The sequence below is a fragment of the Chiroxiphia lanceolata genome, chromosome 2 (assembly GCF_009829145.1).
Source record: "Chiroxiphia lanceolata isolate bChiLan1 chromosome 2, bChiLan1.pri, whole genome shotgun sequence".
NCBI classification, from domain to species: Eukaryota; Metazoa; Chordata; class Aves; order Passeriformes; family Pipridae; genus Chiroxiphia; species Chiroxiphia lanceolata.
Genome location: NC_045638.1, coordinates 93,672,760 through 93,697,422, shown reverse-complemented (window position 1 = coordinate 93,697,422; position 24,663 = coordinate 93,672,760). Strand labels below are relative to the sequence as shown.

The following is a 24,663-nucleotide window of genomic DNA, read 5'->3' as shown; positions in this document are numbered from 1 at the left end:
AAGACTTGTATAAAGTCACCCTCATTTTCAATAATGTTAAAATCTGTGACCACAGTTCTGCTGTAATAGCTGAGGGAAACACACCATCGAATGTCATAGCTGTTTGTTGATTATGTCTTGGTGTTTTCATTGAAAGACTGATAAGAACCATATGGCAACAAAACAGAATGTTGTCAGGTCAGAAAACCCGGGTGCTCAGCTTAGCTAGCTGCTAGACTATACCTGTGAACTCTTTCTCATCCCACACTTGAATAATTCAACTGTTAACACTTTAAGCTCTTTTGGGCAGGGGCTGTCTTGCCTTGCACTGTATCACAATTGTATCACAATTTATGCTGGCTGCCTCCAGTGTGAATATAAACAAATAATGGTAGCAAACAACTCTGCTAGCCTGTTGAACCCTTATACTCTACTTCATTCTTAAGGTAAACTGTTTTTCAAAAACTCTTTCTCAGCAAGATAGGTTTACATGCATGATCCTCCTTTATAATAAATGTAAAGAAAGTAAAACATGCATGATTTAGGTATTAAAAATAGGTTACATAAACTGTTCAGAATGTGAATATTATTAATAGAAAGCAATATACACAGCTTTAGTCACAGTAAAGCATGAAAGCAATCAGCTCCTTCCTCAAACATGTGGTCTGTGGACAGTGATCCATGCTGTGTCCTAGTACAATCATGTCTGGCCAGGCGATTGCCACATGAAGAGCACGCAACTGTTGCACGACAGCTGTGGCAGCTCCCAAATAAGCCTGTTTAGAGTCATTCAGAGGAATCAGAAAGTCCATACTTTGCATGTGCTGTATTAGCCTGCACACAAATAGCTGGGAGTTTTTCTTACAGTTCAGTCATATGTATCACTATTTGGGAACAGCTGTCGCACATAACACATCACATGTAATTCCTGTTGTACACAAACACCTGTAAAATAGAAATAGAAGAGGTTAGATTACCAATTTGCAAAGCTCAAAGCCAACATGGTGACAGCACTAATGAAGCTCTTCAGTGTTAAATGCAGCTAGGTTTTATAGCTCTGACATATTCTAATCTAAATCCTAGTCTGTTAATAAAGTGTTCTACAGTTTTTCCTGCTTATCCTTTTCAGAGGGCTGGTTAGGCCAGATGTTATTTCCTTTAAAGGAGATTAAATCACAAGTGATGCTTCTTTCTCTATAGCAAAGCACTGATTTTCTGGAGTAGTACCCTCCATTCACAGTCTGAAAGAGTATATGACAGCTGCTCAGATAAATTGAATGTGTTTTTTTAAGGGCTGTTCTGAAAATCAAGCTGCCCTTTATGTGAGTGCCTAAAATGGATGTAGGACTCTAACATTTGGTATCCAAATTAGAGGATTTCATGTTATAGTGTCAGGGATGTCTATTTTTGATATCAAGCTGTCCTGGAGAGATTTCCTCACCTTGTCCCAAGTTAAAGTGACAGCTACAAATGGGTTACTGGGAGGGCTATGCTGGTTCTACTGATAGCGAAATGTTGCTCAAGAGTCTCATGGACTCTCCTACTCATCCCTGAAGAGAAAAACATCTAACATAGGTGCTGGCTGACATTTGCTTCTGCCACATTGCAGGGTTTGTGTTTTATGACACTGCAAAAGAATAAAACAGAAATTTTTGGGGGGGATTCTATGACTTAAAATGGTAAGTGGCTGTTCTGGGCATCCTTCTGACCTAAAAGCTTACTAAATAAAAATTACAAAGAATTTGTTCCTCATATTCATGTGTCCCAATATTCCTGTCACCATGATATTTACCATGTGGGACTTTTTTCAGAAGTATAACAGTTAGCTGACAAATATTTGATTGTTCACTTCTAGTAACAGACAGTATGGGTAAGCGATAAAAGCCAGAAAAACAAGTGAAAAAAATTCTGAATGACTACAAAATGAAATAACCAAATTGGAAATTAAGTCCTCCGAATAATTAATAAAGGCTTTCTTAAGGTATTCTTTTAATAAATTTAATGCCATTTTGGCTGCTACAAGACATGCTTCATTTCAGTTCTCTAGTGTTCATTGTTTGAAAATGTACTCATGTAAGGAAATGAAAACACTTTTGAACAGAAGCAAAATTATAGTTGTGTTGCATAATTGGAACACAACAAATAATTAAACCTTCTCTAAATTAAATGCAATATTTTGATTACTAGATAACACCACATTATGTCCTGAAACTGCTGTATTTCGTTTCTGTGCAATCTGTCTTTCTTTCCACAATGTTACAATGGTATGTTCTGTCTCCATTACCTGTACAATATGCCCTCTCTTTTTCAAATGGTATCTTGAGGTATGATGACACCAGATCTCATAATTTCATTGCACCCTCTTATTAAATTGGTTTGCAGGTGTTTAAATATTTGTGATGTGCTGCATAACCAGCATTTGCAATATTTGCCTTAATCTCATTTGTGGTTTCTTTTTTTATCATTCCTGTCACCACAAGGTAAGATATTGCAGTACACAGCCACAGCTGTGTAAAGCACCATTCACTTCTTGACAGCTGAAGTAATGTTTTTTTCCAGTGTTTCTTTGTTTAGTTACATTTATTTTGCTGAATGGTGTAAAAAAAATATTTAAACCATAATTCTGCCTTTATATGTTGATTGAAAGAAAAAAAAAGTGCTACAAATTTGCAACATGGTTTTAACCAGAAGATGGCATGTTGTTTTCCCTCGCTCCTTTTTCTTTCTTACTTATTAACAACTGCCTTTCTCCTTTTTCTGTTGTTTCAGTTAAAGGATCAAGAAAGTTAAGTCTGCCAACAGATCTTAAGACTGATCTTGGTACGGTAGGCGAAAGCCAACAGCTTTAAACTTCCTTACATTCATTGGCTAAACATTTTACCAACTGATTCATGAGATAACACAATAACCTCAGAGGCTTTGTCTGAAAAGGCTTTCTAAAAACCACCTATTAACCCATACAGTTCTGTTGGCAGCTCTCAGCATTTTGCTTGTTTAATATTCATTTATTTCATGTAGACATATATTGACAATCATTACACACTCTGTGTGTAATATTTTATTAAGAAAAGGCTCCAGAACTTTTTGCACATTTGAGCCATTATAGCTGGTTGTCGGTGAACTCTGCTTATAAGACTCAATGCATGCGCTGGTCTATTTTCTTTATTTGGTGTACAAATTCCGTGCCACAACAGTGATAAGACAGTTGAACATCTGTATTTTTTGTAGTCTCTGAGCTTCTGAGAAGTCAGATCAGAAATCAGTCATTTGTCTCAGTCCTCCTTGAGACTTGCCTCAGCCAACTCTTAAATACACATTTTGCTGTAACATTTTTTTCTCAATTCTTTAATATTTCAGTGGAAATGCGTAGTGAGAGGAGAAACTTCACTTCAGAAAACATAAAATGAGAATTCAACGTCTTGCATAACCTAAAAATGTCTAGGGCAGATCATGGAACACCTTCTTAAATATCCATGTAAAGGGGATTTGGGTTGGTATTTGGGATTTCCTAGTATTTGGGTTGGAATGTGTGGTTCACACAAAAAATCTTATAATTGTTCTATAAATATTCTCAGTCTCAAGGAGTCCTTTCTAGTTTTGCTCTCATGGGAAGTTTCTCATGTAAGATGACTGAAAAAGCCACATAGCCACGCCTCATTACTTTGAGTGTCTTTTTAGAGATAAAGATTAAAGTTGGATCACATCCTTACATAATGCAGCCGAACTTAATTTCTTTTATGGGGAATCATATGCATGTATTAACCAATGTAGCACTTGTTCCCCAAGGCAAAAGTTGGGGAATAAATATGTCTTTCACATTGTAAATGACTGAGGAACTTGGAAAACTGCTAATTGCTCCTGATAAAGATTAAGTAAATAAATGTTGAAAAATTGGAAAATTCAGTCTAGGTTGTGCAGGTTTCAGTGTATGGAGTGATTTAGTTGAAATAGTTTACTCCATTAACAATGATGTTTGAGAAACTAGAAATGTAGGAATACACCTAAACAAATTTTGGAGTGGAAAATCGTAATACTCCTAATACTTCAAAAAGGAAAAAGGAGTGATGTAGGCAGCTATAGACCTGTAAAATTAATGTTTATCAATAAAGACTTGGGCAGCTATTAAGAGGAAAGGTGAATACTCAGAGTATCAAAATAGCCATAGGATAAGACCTAAGGCTAAGCCATATTCTACAGATCAAACTTCTTTCTGTTAGTATTATTAAAAATACATTGTCTTGAAGGACACATAACATGAAATAGCTTTAAATCCTGGATCGTTACACAAGGAAAATATAAACAATGCACAAAAGACTAAATTTAAAGGTTTTTAGAAAAGAAAGAAACAAACCATGGCAACTAGAATTACTAAGGGCTTTATTGTATGATATAAAAAAGTTGCATATTGGAGAAAGAGCTGCCTTACCACCACCTTTCCTGTAATCACGTTGGGATAGGTACAATATCGGAAGCTTTTCCTAGCGTATATTGACAAACTGCAGGCAGATTTATGTTTTAGAAAAACCCACACAGAACAACCCCCCAAAACCTCAAGGACTGGAGAGCAGGGCGAAAAGCCCCAAAAGGTAAAGAAATTCAGCCTAAGAGCATAGGAAGCATAATGATCCATCTTAAATATACGACACATGTAAGGAAGTTAGAAGATTAATGAAATGCATAGTCCTGTCTGTGATTTTGATTTCAGAACAGTCATATTTCTACCATTCCTCTATTTACTCATATTCATTATTTTTTAATAATGTAGAACAAGCTAAGTATAAACTAAAATAGGTCTAAGAAGGTCTATTTCACCATCTTGCAGAAACTAGTGCAACTCCATTAATTTCAAAAGGTTCATACACTCTGAAAGGCATGATCAAATTGTCACTTAAATATTCTGTTACTGCCACAGCGACTGGGATTCTACTGCATGTAGAAGCAGCATTCAGGGTATAAGCTGGCAGATACTCATGGATAATAAACTGCAGAGGAAGGTTTAAAAAAGAAAAAAAATGGAGAAAAAAACCTTTCCGTTCTCATTCATGACTGTCTTAGAAGGGCAAAAGATTCCTGTTAGGTATTCTAGCCATTAAAACTGTGTTGATTTATAGATTGCTTAGTTTACAACAGGCTGGAAAAAGCCTCTCTTTCTCAGTATAAGGACCTAAATTTAAATGAGAGTTCCTGGAAAAGGTGATGAATAATGTCTGCATTTCAGTTACTTCTGCTCCAAAATGTCCTGGCTACAGTGTCAGAGCTCTTAAAGATTATTAATCTGCTCTTTGGCTGTTGCCTGAGATTGTACCCATAGTCTGAATATTCAGAGGATAACAATAGTTTTTGGCCCACACTTCTTGTAAAGATATTCAGGTCACCACTTTGAAATGATAAAATATTGTACATCCATCCCATTGGCTCTGGCTCATAGCTTTTTACAGAGTGCTGATACATCGCCTACTCTCAGCACCAACTGCAGCTAATTGGGAAATACATCAGCATTTGGCAGCTTACAGTTCTGCTGCCTTTGTAGGATCTGGCTTGTGTAATGTCCTTGCTTTCACTTTGCTTTGAATTGTAATAGTAGAGGTTGAGTAGAAGTTAAATCTATTTCAGGTGGAGGTTTTGCCAGTGCAGGGAATTGCTTGGGGAGTCATTTGCTAGCATTTAGGGTAATAATGCGGGATCTGATGACTCAGGGTGTTCTTGTTAAACCTTGGCAGGATTTTCATGACTTAAAGGTACTTTGGGACTCCACTTTGACCTTTCTATGACTACTAAACTTGATCTCAGCTTCTTTTTATTTTGATGTTGTGATTATTATCTATCCTTGCTTAAGAACTTGTCACCTGTTGATGCCATATCTCCACACAGAAAGGAGTGATATAGTATATGTCAGGACACACTGAAACTTTTTGATAGTTTTAGCTACTGCAGATCATAGTTACCCCAATGTTTATTTGAGTTGGCCAGAAGGAAGATGTGACAGTGCTGCTGTTCAGTTTCCCTGTTATCCTTCAGGAGCAGCTCTGAATGAAAATATCTTTATCTTTTAACCTAATAAGGTTTCCCAAAGTTTTCTGAAAAAATCATCTACGTTTCCTTGCAGTAGTGCAGTGAAATGAATTATGAGGATAATACTAATCTCATTTTATCAAGTGGAGAATCTGGGATGTATCCAGACCTGTACAACTGCTTTTGTATGAGAGTTTTCTGACTTAGCTTCACCAGCCACTTTAAGCATCAGGTTATATTTTTCTTTTAGGAAGTATTTCTGCTCATTTCAGTAAAAGCTTTCAGAATTTCCAGCTGATCACAGGGAGCTAGACAGAAGCCCTAACTAAAGATGGAGATAGTCAGTAACTGCTGATTTTTCTATAATTCCAATGAAAAGATGGGTTGACTGTAAGGAGTTATTCTACCACCTAGACTTTATTAGTCAAAGAACAGAAGCAAATGTGAATAGAAATAGATATCTTTTGTTTCCTCTTGCTAAGATGTGATCTTCAAATTTTTAATATAATTTCCTATGCTCTCTGCAGATATTTATAAGCAGAGAATGAATTCTTTTCCAGGTCAGAGTTAATGTCTTCCATTCTATACAGCAGTGAAAAACTAGAAAAATTACTAAATAAGCTCATATTTTTCTGAGGGTTTGAGAAATATCTTCTGATGCGGAGGCTCAAAAATTTTAATTCTGAAAGCTGGCTTCATAAAACATAACTGTAAAGATCAGAAGGAGCTGTGTTTATAGGTCTGTATTTAATTTTGCATATTTTGTATGAGGTTTGTGGGATCTTTTTGATTTATGCATGTTGTCATAGAATTATAATATGAAAATATCCAGCATTTGATGCCTTTTTATTTCCATTGCCAGGGAAGTGTCACTTCCTGGGTGCTCTCAAGCCTATGAAACAGTACCTAAATATCATAAGGAAAACCTAATTTCAATTTTAAGGATGAGCAGTGGGGTTACAGCAATTCTTGCTCTTTTTTTTTTTCAAAGTATCAGACACCAGGTACTCACAACAATTTTTAAGCTTTTAATCTGTTTTTGCTTACTACTGCACTGGACAAACTGGTAGATTTTAAGTGGGACACCTGTATTGGTTTTTCTGGATCTGTATCTATAATTCTGTTTACAATGCTAAAGAACATTTCAAAAATTTTCAGATTCTGTGAGTTGCTTTTCTCCTTGGTATGACATTTGTAGAAAAGGTAATTGGTACAGCCAGCTGTGCCAGTGATTTTATTTAATATACATTGAAAAATATTTGTATTTTTGTAAGATAAGGATTTTATGGACTGTCTAGTGTATGTCTCCTTCCAGAAGGATAGAGTAACTTTCTGTTCACTTTTTGGTCTGAAAATACCATCTGAATTGGGGAACCATCTGAACTCTGCTTGTAGTTAGAATCATAGTATAACTGAGGTTGGAAGAGACCTCTAGAAGTTGTCTAGGCCAACGTCTGCTCAAAGCAGGTCTAGCTAGACCAGGTGGGTTAGGGCAGTGTCAAGTCTCAAATGCCTCCAAAGGCAGGGGATCCACAAACTCTCTGGGTGACCTCTTCCAGTATTTGAACATCCACACAGGAAAAAAGTTTTTCCTAATATTTAACTAGAACTTCCCATGTTCTAAGATGTGTCATCTGCCTCTCACCCAGCCACTGCACACCTCTGAGCAGTGCCTGACTCTGTGTTCTCCATATGCCCAGATGAGGTAGTTGCAGACAGCAATAAGGTCCCCCCTCAGCCAAGGCTGAAAAAAGCCCCAGTCCTCAGTCTTTCCTCTTACATTGTGAGTGCCCACCTCCTTACCAGCCTGATGGGCCCTTACTGAACTCATGTCTGTCAATCTCTTACCTCTAATGGTGAGCCCAAATCCAGGCACAGCACCTGATCTGCAGTCTGACAAGTGCCAAACACAGGGCGGGGTTTCATCCCTCATGCTGCTTTTGTTGATTGAGTGGAGGATGCACTTTACCTTTTCTGCTGTAAGTTGATCTCTGTTAAAATACAAAACATTATGGGTTGGACTAAATTCTTTCACTTTTACAGATGTGGTTTCAAACCTTTGGCCCTTCTGCAGTTCCACATCTTCAGGTTTGGATTTTGATATTCTGTACCTAGGACCCTACTAGACAAAAGTCTTCTATATCTGCTGAAGGTCACATGTACAGCAGTTCCAGTTTCTTCATTAAATTAAGAAAAGGTTTATGTTCTAACATTTTTATAAGGCAACCTATATTAAAGGACATATTAGTACTCTACCAGCCCAAATAACCACAATTAAAAAAAAATGCAATAGTAGCTGACCAGCAGGTTAACTCTATCAATTATTACAGAAGAACAGACATGTACTCTGTGGTTATATTTTAAATGCAGAAAGTGACTGCATTCTGACTTCTAACGCTTCCAGATTAAAAAAAAAAAACAAACAAAACAAACAAAAACATAAACAAAACAAAACAAAACAACCAAAACCCCAACCAACCAATCAAACAAAGAAACCAAAACCAAACCAACCTACTTGGGAGATATAACAAGCAACTAATTTAAAAGAAAGGAAAGTGCTTGACACTATCCAAATGATACTCCACCAAAAAGATTTTAAAAATACAGTTAAATGTCATCACAAAGGAAAGACAGTGAAATCTGTTAGCTGAAGCAACAAAAGAAGCTGCAAAGATACAATCAAGAGGTGATAATAACAAAATAATAGGCAACTGTTAGGCTTACAATGTAACAGGTGTTCACTGTTCCTAAGCTCCTTGTTTGTGCTTAAAGAAGAGTTCCTTACTGAGGACCTCAAAGGTAAGTAATTTTCCACTCCTTTCAAGCAATGCAAACACATACATAGTATTCTTCCATTCTGTGGCCTCTGACCACTTCTCAGGTTGTAATACTCTCCGGTAGACAAAACCTAGGGGTATGCATAGATTTACCAGACCTGCCTGGAACCAGAGGTCCCTACAGTAAGTAACTTGGATTGGGATTGAGATCACACACAGGCTGTCATCTGCAGGCAGAGACTCGAGGATGAGAGAGGTGGTTCTATCACCTTGTTTGGATTTAAAGCAACATCCAAAGTCTTAGTAGCTTACTTCGGTGCACAAGCAAAAGAGTATTTAGAAAATAATAGTTTTCCGTGTATAATAATTTTGACATAAAAGTGATAACAAGAGAAGGATGCATAAGAACTCTCAATCAGAAGTTAACAACCGTAAAATCTGGTTTTGCAGCATTAAAAGAAGATTATTACTAGTTTGTTTATTTATAACAATAGTTTGGTATGAGACCTATCAAAAATGCATAATGTTAACAAGTTTGGAAAAACTTGGATTTTTTTTTATAATTCTTTGCTGCATAAAAATTAATTATTAAGCTTAATTACATTTGAAATGCCTTTTTGACCATGTCTGTGCCTTTTTCTGTTCAGCATTTGCAAGCAAACTATTTATGTGTTAGCATCCTTGGAGCTGTGCTAGCTCAATTATTTCAGACATCCTTAACTGTATTTAAAAACAATGATTTTTGGAAAAATCAGGGAAAGAATCTCTGAAAGAATCTGGTTAGAATAGACTACAACCACACTTGTAATTCTCTTACATTTTGTTCCTTCATTTCAGATAGAAAGGTGGGGGTTTGTTTATGAAGTCTTCAGTTCATATGTTTCATGCTTTATTTTTGGCATGTTTAAGTTGAAAAATCTTTCCAGTCCAACCTCTTTGAAGAATTTTTCATTTTCAGAAACAGAGAATTAATGCTGTGTTTTCCCATCTTGAAAATAGAGGTGCAAGGCTACACAAAGTGGTGTTCATGACTAGTTATTGATATCTGGGTCCTGAGGTTCATCCACTCTACTTGCATGTTTCAGTGTTGTCTTCTGTGCAGCTCAGGATGCATCCTGTCTCATGCTTATGTTTCAAAATTAAATCAAGTTTTCTGTCTTGTGTTTTCCTGTTTATTGCATCAAGCATAGCAACTATTTATGTTAGATTATTCTGTTGAGGCACACTGCGTGCTATATACTTTTTGAGACAGGCAGTCCAGTAGCATGGTGGTGTACCATCACTAGAAATTCAGCAGAGGAATCTAGGGAGCAGAGTTAGATCCAAGTAGTCCAAAATTTTCCCACTATTCTGTGGTAAAAAAGCTAGATTTGTTTTTAGGTTTGCACTGCCAGGTTTGGTTTTTCAGATATGAAAATTAAGGGTTGATGTTGTGACATACAGTAATATATTCTTAGCGTTTTTCATTTGAATAGTATTTATTTTGTAATTTGATTTCATTGTTCATAATTGCAGTCAAAAATACAGGGTTTAAAAGAGGATCTGTCAGTGACAATACACCTAACGTTTTCAACCACTTTACAGTATTTTATTTCTCTGGAAAATACTCTTGTTCACACTGCTTTCAAAAAAATGGTGATTTTTGGGATCAAGCGCATGATAGGAGTTCATTACCATAATAAGGATGCCATTGTATTGAACAGGCAATAGGCAGTATGTTACAATGACAGCATATTGCAGTCTTGGTGTGGACCTAAATTTACTAGCAGTATGTCATTAGGGAAATTCTCCCTTCATCTTCAAACTGATGAAGACATGATAATAAATACACACTTTTACTGGCAGTGCATCTGTATTAACCTCTTCTGCTTGGGCTTGCACCTTCTCTCCTACCTGACTGACAGAACTACACCAATAGGAAATGATGGTCCCGACTTTGTAAGGGATTTTCTTTTAAGAATTTTAAGAAATTTGTTAAAATTTTAAGGTGTCAGTCTATTTTCTCACTAATGAGTGATCACACTATTACGTAAGTTTTGGTTATTTTACATGGAAACCTGAGGCTGTTCTTGAGGCCATTTGTACAGGTTTGAGATTTCTTTATTTCTTGATTCAAATGTGTATCTCTTTGCTGTATAAAGGTTAGTCACCCCCATAATTGTTACTCAAAATCTAATTTATTGGTAAGACAAAAAAATCTCCCAGTGGAAACAGGTGAACTTTTCCTTCCTTTATCGGTAGAGATTGTATTCTTCAACAATTCCAGAGAAGATTCTCTGGGAGTTATTATTCAGGTTCTTTCATCTCCATATTAAAGCATCTCTCTCTGGTCCTCTTGTCTGCTCTTTTGTTTATTACTTCCTTACAACTTCAGATGATAATTTAATGCTTCTATTTATTCATATTTAAGTTCCTTTGTTCTCAGCCTCTCTCAAATCGTTAGTAAGAATTAGCTTTCAGCTAGTTTTTCTGTGTGAATTTATCCCTTTGTTAAAATTGAAAGAATTGGTTGCTCATATTTTTTTGATTTTGTATGTCTGGAGTAAAAAAATTTGCTAGGCAGTAACTGCAAATGAGTGTTTCTTCTTTTTTTCTGACATTTTCAATACATTTGACTTTAACAAGTGTTCATCTTTTCACTGGTAAATTGTTGGTTCCTTTTGCTTTTTTGCAGAGGTCACCAAGTAGTTTAAAATAGTTGTATGTCTGTAATCAGACAGGTTGTGTAAGATACATGTTACTATATGTAAACTAAAATCAGCATGTATGTATAATCTCCCTGTGCAATACACCTCAAAAACATTTAGATTAATTTGAGGCCTATCCAACAGGCTTGCTGCTGTCATGCTGCACATTGCATCTCTCATAAGGCATCTTTCATCAGGTTCCCAGTAACTAATGTGAGTTCTTCAGCTTCTCGTAATCTCATCATCTCACTGGTATTTTGTGTGATACTCTTGCCTTACATCCAGCACAGTTGTCTTCCTTTTGTTAAGCAGTCTGTGAGGTGCATGCAGCACTGAATGGTGCTACTGTTTGGTAACAGGGATAGCTAAAGCATTTGTATGGGTAGGGCCATGGGCCCAGACAAAGGCAAACAACCAGGACTTGCACTGTAGAAACAGCACGTGGAGAACATTTGAAAATTTTATTGAATTCATTTCTCTTTTATATAGTTTAATGCATCTTATATACCCTGTGTTACCAGCTGCTTTATTAAACCAGTAGAGTTAAATCAGACTAGAGGGGTAATCTGCTATGATTACTTCCAATGGCTTGCATGAGCCTTACATTTTTAAATTAATGATCAGAATATCTACAAAATGAGCCCTGGCAATTTCATTCACTGTCCACATACAGGAGGAAAGGCTGCTTCCCTGGCAGAGTGGAATGGCTCTTACATCGTCTGGAGACTGCTTCAAGGATAAGGTCCACTGAGCCCAGAAGCCCAAATATAATGCATTAGTGTGGTACTTGCTGAAGGAATCTAGGAGCACTAGAAAGTGTAATGCAAATTCCCTTGACCTCATGGAAGCAGCACCCATGGAAAGGTATAGGAGGTGATGAGAAATGCAGTGGTAGAAAAGAGAAGGGACATTTGGTGCAATTTTTTCTTCGACAACTATTCTTTGCCTCTTCCAGAAGAGAGAGTTGGGAGCTGTTGCGCTACTGTGTCACCAGCACAGAGCAATCAATGCACTGCTGCCCAATATTAATAATTAATATTATTAATATTAATTAATACTAATAATATTAATGTTTCCAATATCAACTGATCCTCTCTATCAGTTAATAATTCTGAGCTGAGAAAAGCCCCAATGACCACGGGACAAAATCAGTAATCCAGTAAGGACAAAAGTTAAAGTGTTGTTCTTCCTTACAAATCAAACAAAACTGGAAAAAAAAAGCCAATTTTTTACAAGCCTCCTGTATGTGTTCTTTGAGGCCATTGGAAGACATCTGTCATGACAAAGGAGAATCAGCTGACTTGGGTCTCAGAGGGCTAGTTAATCATTCCAGTCATTTTGGCAAAGGCTGAGAGCTTGAACATTCTCAGTCCCCCTTAGAAAGTACTTCATAGGAAACTAGTACATGTTTTTTTCTTGTCAGTTTTCTTGTGCACTTCATCTTTTTTCAGACAATGCAGTAAGGAACCCTTTCTTAAATAATACATAACCTTTCTTTAGAAATGTTTTGTATCACTGAGCTTATGGCATAAAAAATTTGAGAAATTAATTTTTAAATATATACAGAGAATTTTCTCATAGATTTGAGTAGTCTTTATCTGCTGCATTCTTATCCATTTCTCCACAAAAATGTTGCAGTCGTGATTCCTGTAATTACCTTAATCTTTGTACAGTGTCTTTTTGTTTTTACTAAGACTTGCATTTCTTCTTGTTGCATACATTAAAAAAAAATCATATCTAATCAGAGGAGGAAAACAGTGTCAAAATATAGAAAAGTTTGTAACTGATCACTAAAATCCCTTTTTTGCTCATTGTTGTAGCACTTGCTAACATTTCACAAATTGCAGTACTTGAAGGGATATCCCTACATCTTCTAGGATGAAACCTGGGGCTTTTTTCTACCCAGGAATTGGCTTCAGAAAGGCATTGTCAAGCCAACTAATGGTTTAGGTGCCCAGATCCTAATGATTTTTTTTGTTTAATGTGGGCCTTTGAAGGCCACTGAGAGAAACAAGCGTACTAAGAGAAACATATAAGCATTTCTTTTAAAATGTGGCATGGTGCATAGGGATTTAGCTGTATTGTAGCCATTCTGTACAGTGTTCAGGGAAAAGGACTCATAAATGTTGTTGATGTTTCTACAGAATATGATTCTTTTTCACTCTGTTATGTTCCTCACCACTTCCTAGGATCCCCCTGGAGATAATTAGATATCATGCTGAAACACCTTCACACAAACTGAATTTTGAAGAAAGGAAGCAGCTGGATGAGGATGTGTCTGTTGCTGAGGTTGAACAGTCAGCCTGTGCCCTTGAACAAAGCCCCTGATCTCAAAGGACTTTCTACTGATATATATGAATAGTTCCAGCATATTTTGGAAAATTTCCTAACTAAAAATTGAACAAGGCACCCACATCAGTTTTACATCTGCCGTTAGCTCAGTTAATAGCCATGTATTGAGGAAACATGATAAAATCATGAAAGTTGTGTCTCCTACAGAGCTATTTCATTATGCAGTACTGATACTAAATTGCTTTCTAATCTGTAATACTGAACAATTTTTTCCAACTTTGTTCATTAAGACTGAACTGCTTTCACGTGGAAAGGACATGACTTGCACATTCACGTATAATAGCACACTATATGCTGTATAGAATCTGAATATAGAGTCTGAATATAGAAATAGCTTTTCATAATGTACAGTGGAGCTATCATGGCATGGTAACCAAGAAATAAATTTATCTTGGTACAGTAACATTCATCTTTTCCTTGGATACAATACAAATCAAAGAGAGTTGACAGAATATGATATTTAGATACAAAATCTTAAAGACTAATCTAATTCTCAGATATAAATAACCTGACATTTAAAATTAAGGCAGACACTCCAAGCTTGACCTTACCTCTAATATTGAGCTTTTACAGTTTTGAATAAAATGCCAAGTGGTTTCGCATGAATCTGAATTTTTGTTTTGCTTATTATCTCCTGTTTACTTAAATTAACCTGCTGACCAAAATTAATTCAGTTATACCTGGATGTGTATCCTTTCACATGCTGAAGGGAAAATTGTTTTCAATAATTCTTTTCATGTTGCCTCACCCAGCATGAGACGAAGAAAAATATCATGTGAACATTTTGTAGTCTGGTCCAGTTCTGAACTCTGATCTAAGCCTTTATTGGTGGATGCCGTGGTTTAAAGACCTGTTGGCAGTGACAAAGAACAGAGGAATATAGGCACAGTTTGAAGCAGCCATGTTTTGTTTCTCACCCCATTAGACAGCAGCCTCTAGCAGGAGTCCAAGGACTTGGCCTCGTATCTTTAGATCTGTAGCAGACAAATCAGTTGTTCAGCAGTCAGTTTCCTTAGCAGTAAAATAAATCTATGTGGTATAAAAAGAACTAAATACTTAGCAATATTATGGCTAGTTTTATAATTATCCCAGGTAGTGGCAGTTAGATGCCTCTTTCATGCAGCTTTGAGTCAGGGAGGGAAGATGTCTAGTTCTGAATTCTATCCTGTAGTAAATTACACTTGCAGTTCTTTATGAGAGAAAAAAGGAAAGAAAATGTTAAAATTCACTTGATATCTGTTAGGAGACACAACATCAAGGCTGACAGTGTCACTAGCAGTACCTTGTTAAATTGCCTGTGTGGATGTGCAAAATGCTGTGGAATCTGCAGCTCTAAGAACATACTAGTTCTATGTCCCTTGGTTTTTTTCAAACTATACCTTAAAGATATGGTGAGTTATTTTTTACATATATATGATTAGTTGCTAAAACAAATAAGCAGCTATTCTCGGAAGATTTGATTTAACCCATTCTTAAGTATGAAAACGTACATCTCTCCTCCATTCTGGATTTTGGGAGCTGCCACTTTACCTAGCACTTGTTACATTCACTTTCCAGATCACGTGAATGGTCACTGTACAAGTCCAACATCCCAGAGCTGCAGCTCAGGAAAGCGACTTTCCAGTGCAGACGTTTCAAGAGCAAACCGCCGAGGGCCTGGGAGGCCCCCCTTCAGAAAAGCCCAGTCTGCAGCCTGCATGGAGATTTCTCTCCCAGTCACCACAGAAGGTGGGTGGCAATGAATATTTTGCTAGGTATTCGTGAATTTCTCACAGGGTGTGAAAGCAAATAAGTTTAGCATGATCCTTGTCCTAGTCATCGCCCTGAACTGCTGGCTTCATCTGACTGTTTGGAATTAGAACCACCCCTGTGTGTTAGTGTTGTTACTAACAAGGCTGCTCCTGAGCTCTGTGCTGCCTAGGGATGTAGTGTGCTGAACCTCACCGAACTCATACTGCTCCCCTTGCCTGTATAGATTGGGTGCTTTGTTCCAGAAAAGCGATTTTTCATAGCAGCTTGTGTACAGTTACTGTGACAGCTGGTAGTACTAACGTTCTAAACTCTCATTGTCTTTACTTACCAAGTCTGAAAATGAGTAAGATATTTTTAGAATGTGAGTTCAGGCTTTGCACATACTGGTTATTTATTGGTACTGAAGACTAAAATTCCACAATCCCTGGCCATTGATTACAGTAAAATTATAGCCCATAATACTTTTTTTTTTAATTTAGAATCCATTTCTTCCTTTAATCCTTGAAAAACCAATCTTCGAATCTTGATCTGCCTGAGTGTGAGGTCTTGATGAAGTTGAGAGATAGAGAGTGGACCACTCTGGCAATGCATTGTGCTTAAAACTCAAAATAGGCACATTTTAATTGCAGCAGGGCCAGCTATTTGACCACTGATAATTTAAGTAGAAGGATTCAGCCAACATGTTCTTCTTCAATCTGGATAGTGTTCCCACTCTGCAGTTGGTGGCCTTGACCCCTGTTTCCCATGCGTCCTGCTCCTGCACATTCTTGCAATAGAACAATGTCTTGTCTGTGCAGAAAAGCTTCAGTCTATCAAAAACTGAAAAAACATACCATCAAAATAAATGATGGAGGCCTGTAGTGCTGGTTCTGTTCAATTTTGGTAATAAGTAAAAAACGACAGTATTGAAACAACATAAATGATAATTCAATATTGTAAGAATAAAAATGATAATTTAATATTGTAAGAATAAAATAATTAATTTTAACAGTTAACCCTTTTAAAAATCCAGGGTTCATTTTTAATCAAGTTGCAGAATAACTTCCTGAGTACCTAAGACAGTAATCTCCTGTGGCTACTGTCTGGGGTGTAGAATAGACTGAACCCCCCGTGATAATACGTGATAAGCAACCAAGAACACCTTGACCCTAACTCTCTATCCTGTGAGGAGCTTTTGTATCCTAACCTGCCCACCTGCAGAGATGTCTGCATCATAGTTCTTCACAACTGTAACCAGTACTCCCTACTTTTTATGATTGTTAATGGAGACAGAGCAAGGAGAATTCTATAACTCAGTGTCTAATTTTGTATTTTTAAAAGCAAATTGTTGCAAAATACCTTTGCTACTAGTAGAAAGTTGCTAGAATCTTTGATTTTTGTTTGGTTTTGATAACATAAGATAGCAAATTTTTTTCCTCCACATTAATTACTGATTATGAACACAACACTTTCATATAGCTCTCTTTATGTGCTACACAAATATGGTAAGTACCCTTGTCATGTAATAGCTCCTGGTGGAAAATATATCACAGGCACAGTAGTTTCTATTGCTGTGTGTTTTTCTTCATCCTATGTAGTACGAAACTATTCTGGAATTCTTGTATGCAGATACTGCTGCAACATCAGCACTACTTGTACATACTGAGGCCACAGTACTACCTATTTCTTTTATGCTTCTTTTCTTTTTGTCTCCCATCTTCCCAGAGTAAGTTGAGTCAGTAGCAGGCAAAACCCACAGCCCCTTAAGGTCCCATTGACCCTTGTGTATAAAACATTTAGTAATACAGTGATACTTTGGATGGCATGATGATGCTTTCTTTATCATGAAAGATTCACTTTCTGTTGTTCATCACTAATTATAATACCTATCAAGTTTAATATAAAAGTATATCTCTTTTAGAGATAGTCATCTAACTTCCTGTCAAAAGAGAAGTAAATCAGAGCGACATAAAAAATCCCTATTTAAAAGTATCAATGGTGTATCACTTAAATAGTATTACAACTTTCAGTAAATTCAGTGAAACAACTGAATTACTTTAGAGTAATTTATATTAGCATGTAATATGATGGAGCATGGGTTGAGTTTGTCCTTTGAGTAGTGAGTTTGTGTACAAAGTCACCTTTCAGCAGGTCTATTGACTAAAATAATTTTCTGATTATCTGTATTCTCTCATAAAAGCAAAGCCATCTGCCCAGCATGTCTAAACTTCTTTCTGAGATAGTATGATCCTTGAAAGATTCTTAGTCTGGGGGAGGGAGAAGGAAGATGAGAAGTTAAAAGGTTTGAGAAAGAATATACTGAGAATAAAAATTCTTTCTCAAATGTGAAACTGGCTTTGATCAAAACCTTCTGTTCTAGTGGTTCCAAAATAAAATGAAAAAATCCTCTCTCTGCTGAAAATTTATTGTCTACTTAGGAGCATATGCTGCCACAAACAATAGATGTATTCCCAAGAAATTATTTCCTCTTTTTTTTAATATTCTCATGTGGTGAATGAAGAAACATATTTTATATCCTCACTAGAAAGGTAGTATTTCAGGTTAGAATTTGGTAAGATTTTATTATTCTACCCAAGTAGAATTTTGGTTAGAGTTTGCTATCTCTGTAGTGTTAAGGACTTTCCATATAAAAAAAAAAAAAAAAGCCTTTGTGTGAGGGTAAATTGTTCTTACCTTTTTTAAACCTGTCTATAAGGCACTGATAATACTTGGATATTTTTTCTAATAATACTTCCAGTTCCTGTGCTTTATGACCTCTTCTATTTGATTTGATTAAAAAGATAATATATTGTGGTGAGTAATCATAAAATATCTATTAGAATAATAAGTGAATCTTCTCCTCTCGCATTGGATTTCAAAATCTTATATTTAAATCTTATCTTCTGGTACAATAGGAACTGTATTTCCAGCATTTTCATCAAGTGTATTTTCAAGCAATTTTCACACAATAAATTATTTTGAATTTATTTCTGTTAACTGATTGTCAAGATTTTGCTGGCTCTCACCACTTCACTTGTGCAAAAGGACTCCTGATACAGAAAAGCATTTTTGAAGAATGTCTTTGCAATGATGAATCATAGGAAGAAAATGGAGGAGGGTTGTGTTGTTTTCTGCTGGTTGAAATATTGCAAACTGCTCAGGTTCATAAAGTGCTGATATTTCTTCCGTACTGATAGAAGAACAATTCAAAAGCCAAGTAACAGTAGCAGAGTAGTGGTGTCTAGGCGTGCATCATTACTGTTACTGCTTAAACCTGTGTGTTTCCCAGTATCCTCATCATCCTCATTTATGCTGTTTAAAATGTTACATGTTGTCCTGTAGTATCTTCTGGTTTCATAAATGCAGTGCTCTCATGGCTATAGTAATAAATTCTGTAATTGCTCAATGTTATGTATCTAATTATAGCACAAAATTAGAACCTTGCAAGTTCTTAATAGCATATTATTAGATAAAAGGAAGAGATTTTTTTACAGTGAGGGTGATGAAACACATGAACAGGTTGCCCACAGAGGTGGTGGATTCCCCATCCCTGGAAACATTTAATGTCAGATTGGACAAGGCCCTGAGCAACCTGATCTAATGGACATTATCCCTGCTTGTTGCAGGTGGGTTGGAATAGATGACCTCTAAAAGTTCCTTCCAGCCCCAACTTTTCTATGATTACATGATTTATGATTCTAAATATTTATGATTCTTGTTTTCACATACTTTTGACTAAGATGTTTCTTTCTTGTAATATTTAAGAATTTATTGGCATTGTAAACAAATCCACAAATACAGGAAATTCCATTGCTGAGCTTCTAAATTATAAACTTCTTTAAGTCCTTTTTGACCGTAAGTTTTTGAGATTTCAGGAGTTAGTGATTATATTTCTTTGATAAGGCTTCCTTGCACAGGGTATAAACTACATTTTTTATTATCAAGCACAACACTGTGCTTTTAATATCAACAGTAGTAAAAAATACACATGAATGCAAATTATTCCTAGTCAAGAAAATCCTTACAGAGATTCTGATCCATGATAACATTCTGTGGAATGGGACTGTGTTTTATGTCCAAGCTTAGTGGATTTCCTTCCAGGCTGTAGCCAATTTGCACTGCTCATGTCTTGATCTTTTCCAGCTCTGGGCTCTGACTACCACCTAGTTTTGTCTGCAGGTGTCCTCACAGAAACATGGAAATAGGAATTAAACTTTTGTTTGGGGAAATGCATGCACCGACTTGTTTGCCTTCTGTCCTGTGGCACAGATCCAAAATAGTCCATCTCAGGCTAAGAGCTAATATCCTATATTTTTCAAATGTGTTAAAGCCCCTTTTCCATGTAGAACAGCAGAGATTGCAGCGTGGTCAAGAATTGCAGTGTAGATGAATAGACCTCAAATATCTGCTCCTCTTCTGCACAGGAAAACAAAATACGTATTTCAGTTGAATCCTTAATTGTAATTTTAGATTAAAGAAAACACTGAATTAAAGAAAATAGTGACATTAAAGAATAAAAATAAAATTGCTGTGGGAGGGAACTTGTTGTGATTATACTTGTGTAGCTGGTGGGTATATGGATGTGTGCACAGAGGCATGTTCTGGTACATCATTCTCCTTGCTTTATGTGTTATAACCAACTCTGAGAAGTCTCTCAGATTTGGTACTTCTTGGTTGTTGCTTTCTTTCAAACAAAGAGCAGTTTGCGTTCTCCAAATGGTTTCTCTCTGCCCTTGCCATCAAGAGTTTGTTCTGGCTGACTCTGCCATTTTCTCCTTGCCTGCATTCATACAGAAATCTGGGCATTCTGCATACTTATGTCCACATGTGGTTATACATCTTGGGAAGAAAGTAAAGACAGAATAGAGTTTTTCCTTTGAAATGTTGTGTTTGGAAATTTATTTTTTCCCAGCAGCAGTGATAGAAAACTCTTTCTTTTTTATTATTATTTTTCTTCCCTGTTATGTAGTTTTTAACTAGTCCAGCTTAATCACCTTGTACTAGAAAGGCCATTTAGGTCTCGTGCTACAGACTTGCCTCTGAACAAGGAATCCTAACAAGGTTTTGCTGTGCATTGTAATTTTCTAGGAATGCTAAGAGCAGTCTTTGAATTTGCTTTAACTTTTCTTTAAAATAATTCAGTTTCCACATGTACCTCAGCTTTTGGATTAACTTTTGATTATATGTAGTTAAAATTTGATACAGAGCACTTGAATTGAAATGTCACTGTGAGCTGGCAAAACAAACCACTCAAGAGTATTTAGTTATTATCTTTAATAACCTTATAAAAAATCCATGACAAGTACAATACAATTTCCATTTTAACAGATCTAGTATACTTTTATACTTGAAGTTTTTCTTTTGCAGATGCATATATATATATAGAATGACTAAAACTGTTTGATGGATAAGTTGTTTGTTCACTTGCATGATTTTGTCCAATTTGTTTTAGAAAATGCGTAGTATTTGGTATATATATGTATATATATAAAAGAAGTTTTATATATATAAAACGTTTATATATATATATATAAAAGAAGTTTTAGGTGTATATATATATATATATATATACCTTAAACTTCTTTTATTGTTCAAAAGTATTTGTGAGAATCAACATTTTAAAAAAAAACCTATAGGTAGCCTGACAGAGGCTTCCAGATTTTTTTCCCTGGTGGATTTTGCTTTAGGTTTTGGTGCCAAGTTTGTTGAGGCTTTTTGTTTGTTTTTATATTTAGCAAATTTTGCTATAATTTTCTGTGTATGTATGTCAGGCTGTTACTTTGGTCTCTGTAACAAGTTTTCCATAGCCTTTGGATTGATCCATACCTATATCAGTATTAAAATGCGTGTGACACTTGCTCTTGTAAGTCCAGTGTGCTGCAGTTGGGGTCCTGAAACATGATCCTGAGTAGTTATCTTAGAAAAAGGAACCAGAGGAACCTGAGGAACCAGACTCAGCTATGTCATGCTGTGCACTGCAGTATATCCTGTGTAACTTATATAAAATTTATATCAGTTTTTCTCTTGTCAGTTGTGGCTATGCTGTTAAGCTGTCTCCAGCAGTGCTGTATGCATAGCACATTGGATTTTTTTGCACTGGATGAGTGAATGTGACCGTGAGGTTTCCTTCCCATGTGGTGAGGTGGGGGTAGAAGAGGGAGGTTTCTGTTTTTATCATGGGCTTTTTTTCTTGAGTCTGTTAAGTCTGAAGCCCACACGTGGATGCGAGGTAAGTAAATGACGGCCTAAGAAGATGATTGGGACAGTTTTCAAAGCCCTAGGCCTCCAAGGAAACAGAGAAACAACTGGTTTCTTGATCTAAAAAAATACTGAAAAAAAGGCACAAAATTATTCAAATGCATGGTAGGTTACTATAGAGAGGAAGGGATTAATCAGCTATCCATGTCTGCTGAGAAAAGAACAGGACATAAATTACTAAGGCAAAACCCCAACTTAAGGAAGACAGTTGGGGATTCATTTTGATCACAAGGGTAGTTAGCTGCAGAAATGTATTCTCTGAGGAGGTTATTGCTTCTCTGGCAGGTTTTCAGAACAGCTCATATTCTCTGCCACATCCCCTTTGCCAATGCTCTCCATATTGCGGAGTGGATGATTTCTGGTAAACATCCTTGCCCAAGCAGCCAGCCAAACTGACACTTGCCTGATCTGTTGGGTGTGTTACAGCAGTCATGGGACCACGCTTCACAAGGCCCCTAAGTGCCATGGCTTTTCACAGCTCAGCTTTCATAGCAGATGGAAAAGCACTTGGCTTGATTTTTTTTCATTTATTTCTCAAGGAGGGGATTATGATGTCAGTTCTGCTTGTAACGCATTTCAATTTTGATAGCATTTGAAGTCACTTTACAGCACTGTAATTGGTAAGACTAGTATAATAGGAAATAACTTAGAAACACTATGGTAAGCCACAGTCTCCACTAACTGTTCAGTTTGTCATCATATTTCTTGTCTGTGCAGAGAATCAGATAAAAATGTTGCATAGAAGACTTGTGCTCTATCTAGAAAGTATGTTTCTTACTGCAGAAAGCTTTATTTAAAAAAAAAGTTATTAGGAAGCTGAAATTAATTTTTTCCTGTATTTAGCAAAATCACAGAACTCCTGGTTTTCTGGGCACTACAAACTCAAAGATTTCTGAATGAGCATGCATGTGCTTGTAGGTAAAATAAAAACCTTCTCTTTTCTGCTTCCTCTTAGAAAGGAGATGTAGAGAGATTATAAAGGTGAGCAAGGGTCAAAGCATGTTTTTTCTGTGGTATGGATGAATCAAAAATAATGGCAATTGATCTTGGGAGTCATTCAGTCCACCTACTTCTCTCTTGTGGCAAGAGAGAACCTAATTTCTAGATCCTACCCATGGTGTTCGAGTTTCCTAGAACTCATTCATATTTTATATTAGGTCTAGAATAAATAAAAAATAGGACCAGAAGGTCCAGAAACCTCAGCCACTCAGCTGAGCATCATTGCCAGCAGGAGCTCAGTTTCTAGGGGAGACATGAAGAATGCTGTTCCTCTTAATACCTTGCGGCCAAAAATGCAGGAGGCGTGGATGGCTGGATGGCTGGAGTCAGTCCTCTTAGACTGATTTGTGTCTACAGCCTCCAATTTTCTACTGAGTGCTGCAGCCACTGGACTGCAAAAAGCCAGCGGCACTGTCGTCATTTAGATTGAATCATAATCTTTGTCAGATCTAACCACTGGTTTCCCTTAGAGGTTTAAATGGAGTTTAAGTGTGTGTCTGCCTAAATCTGGTCACAACAGGGCTTGCAATGCCCTACATCCCTGGAAAAACAATGGGAGGAGGTTGTTGAAAAAATGAGGTGCCTTGTGAAAGAGCATGTCTAGTGGCTAGAAGAGGCCTAGGAAGAAATGGAGAAGAGCCTTGCATGGATGATGTGAGCTGCTGGTGCATGAATTCCAGCTCTGTTCAGCTAGATATACAGTTCATGTTTGGTTTTTCCTTGAAGTACTTTTCTACTAGGATGTTAGGATCAACTTGATTTCTTACAAGAATCTGCAAATTTTCCTTGTTTTTGAAACAACCAACTCATTGAAAATATTGTTGTTCTTATAGTCACTGAATGTCTAGTCAGTTTTAATTTAAATGATGATTTGATTCCAGATTAAGCTAATTTTGCACCATACTCTAGGCATGTTTGAATTTGAGGGTGTGTTTTGCACTGCACGCTCAACTTTAGCATTTTTTTCTTGCTAGTTGTCACTCTAGATCAACATAAACTGTTTTGCTACATGCACAACACTTCCCTTGGTGTGGCCCAGTGCCCCTGCAGGTGTAGACTTTGTGGATCTCTGAACCCTAACCCTAATGTCAACTTGGGGCTGAGGCAGAGGTCCCCAGGACCAAGGATGGCCCAGATGAGAAAGGTGTGGAGGGAGTGATGTTACACTGCCATAGCTTCATCATCCTCTATGATGTCTCTTGTCTCTGCCTTATTCTTGGGTACTTCCAGATATGAAAGTGGTACAATAAGTTATTCTTTCCCAAACCATCAGTGAAAGACGCTTCAGCAGAATGGATAGTTTAGGCTGGGATTTAAGTTCTAGAGAATTGTGATGTCTTTGATTAAAAAACATATGTTCAAGCTTATGATCTATATCCAAATTGAACTTTTTGTGATCTTAATGTGAAGACAGGTTGCTTGTATAAGTCAAGGGAAGTGATTCATACAATTAAATATGGAAATTTTATAGATTACTCTACTGTAAAGATCTTTCATATTTTTATATTTCTATAAAAATGCTTATTTCTACTTCCTTTTCAGTATGAAGAATAGTTCTGCCCTAACAGTTACATTCTGTTTTTAAAACATGCTCAACTAAAACCTAAGCCTGAACTTTACCATATTCTGGAAATATCAAAATAAAGATCCAAGTCTGGTGACTTGAATCTATTTTCACTTTCAGGCCTTTATTTGCTGTCATTTCCATCAGTCTTGTATCAGTGTGATTCCATGAAGCCATTCAGGTTACACTGCTGTTGACTGTAGCAATTTCAGGGAAATACCTTTCAGAACTTTCTGGGGCAGGGTTGAGCATCCCAGAGCTGTGAGTTCTGTGTCAGCATAGACACAGCCACCCTGGTTGGAAT

The 24,663-nt window shown here is 36.6% G+C and overlaps 1 protein-coding gene across 6 annotated transcripts in view; it reads left to right on the top strand.

Moving 5' to 3' along the window:
* The window catches only part of STXBP5L (syntaxin binding protein 5 like), a 193,752-nt gene that overhangs the window by 153,077 nt on the left and 16,012 nt on the right, over window positions 1-24,663 (top strand). For 5 of the 6 annotated variants that reach the window (XM_032677824.1, XM_032677822.1, XM_032677823.1 and 2 more), the window contains one exon: window positions 15,365-15,535. In XM_032677824.1, the coding sequence (XP_032533715.1) occupies window positions 15,365-15,535 (171 nt within the window). Of the gene's footprint in view, window positions 1-2,748; window positions 2,800-15,364; window positions 15,536-24,663 lie in introns of all 6 variants that reach the window. The other variant, XM_032677821.1, reaches the window with a different exon arrangement.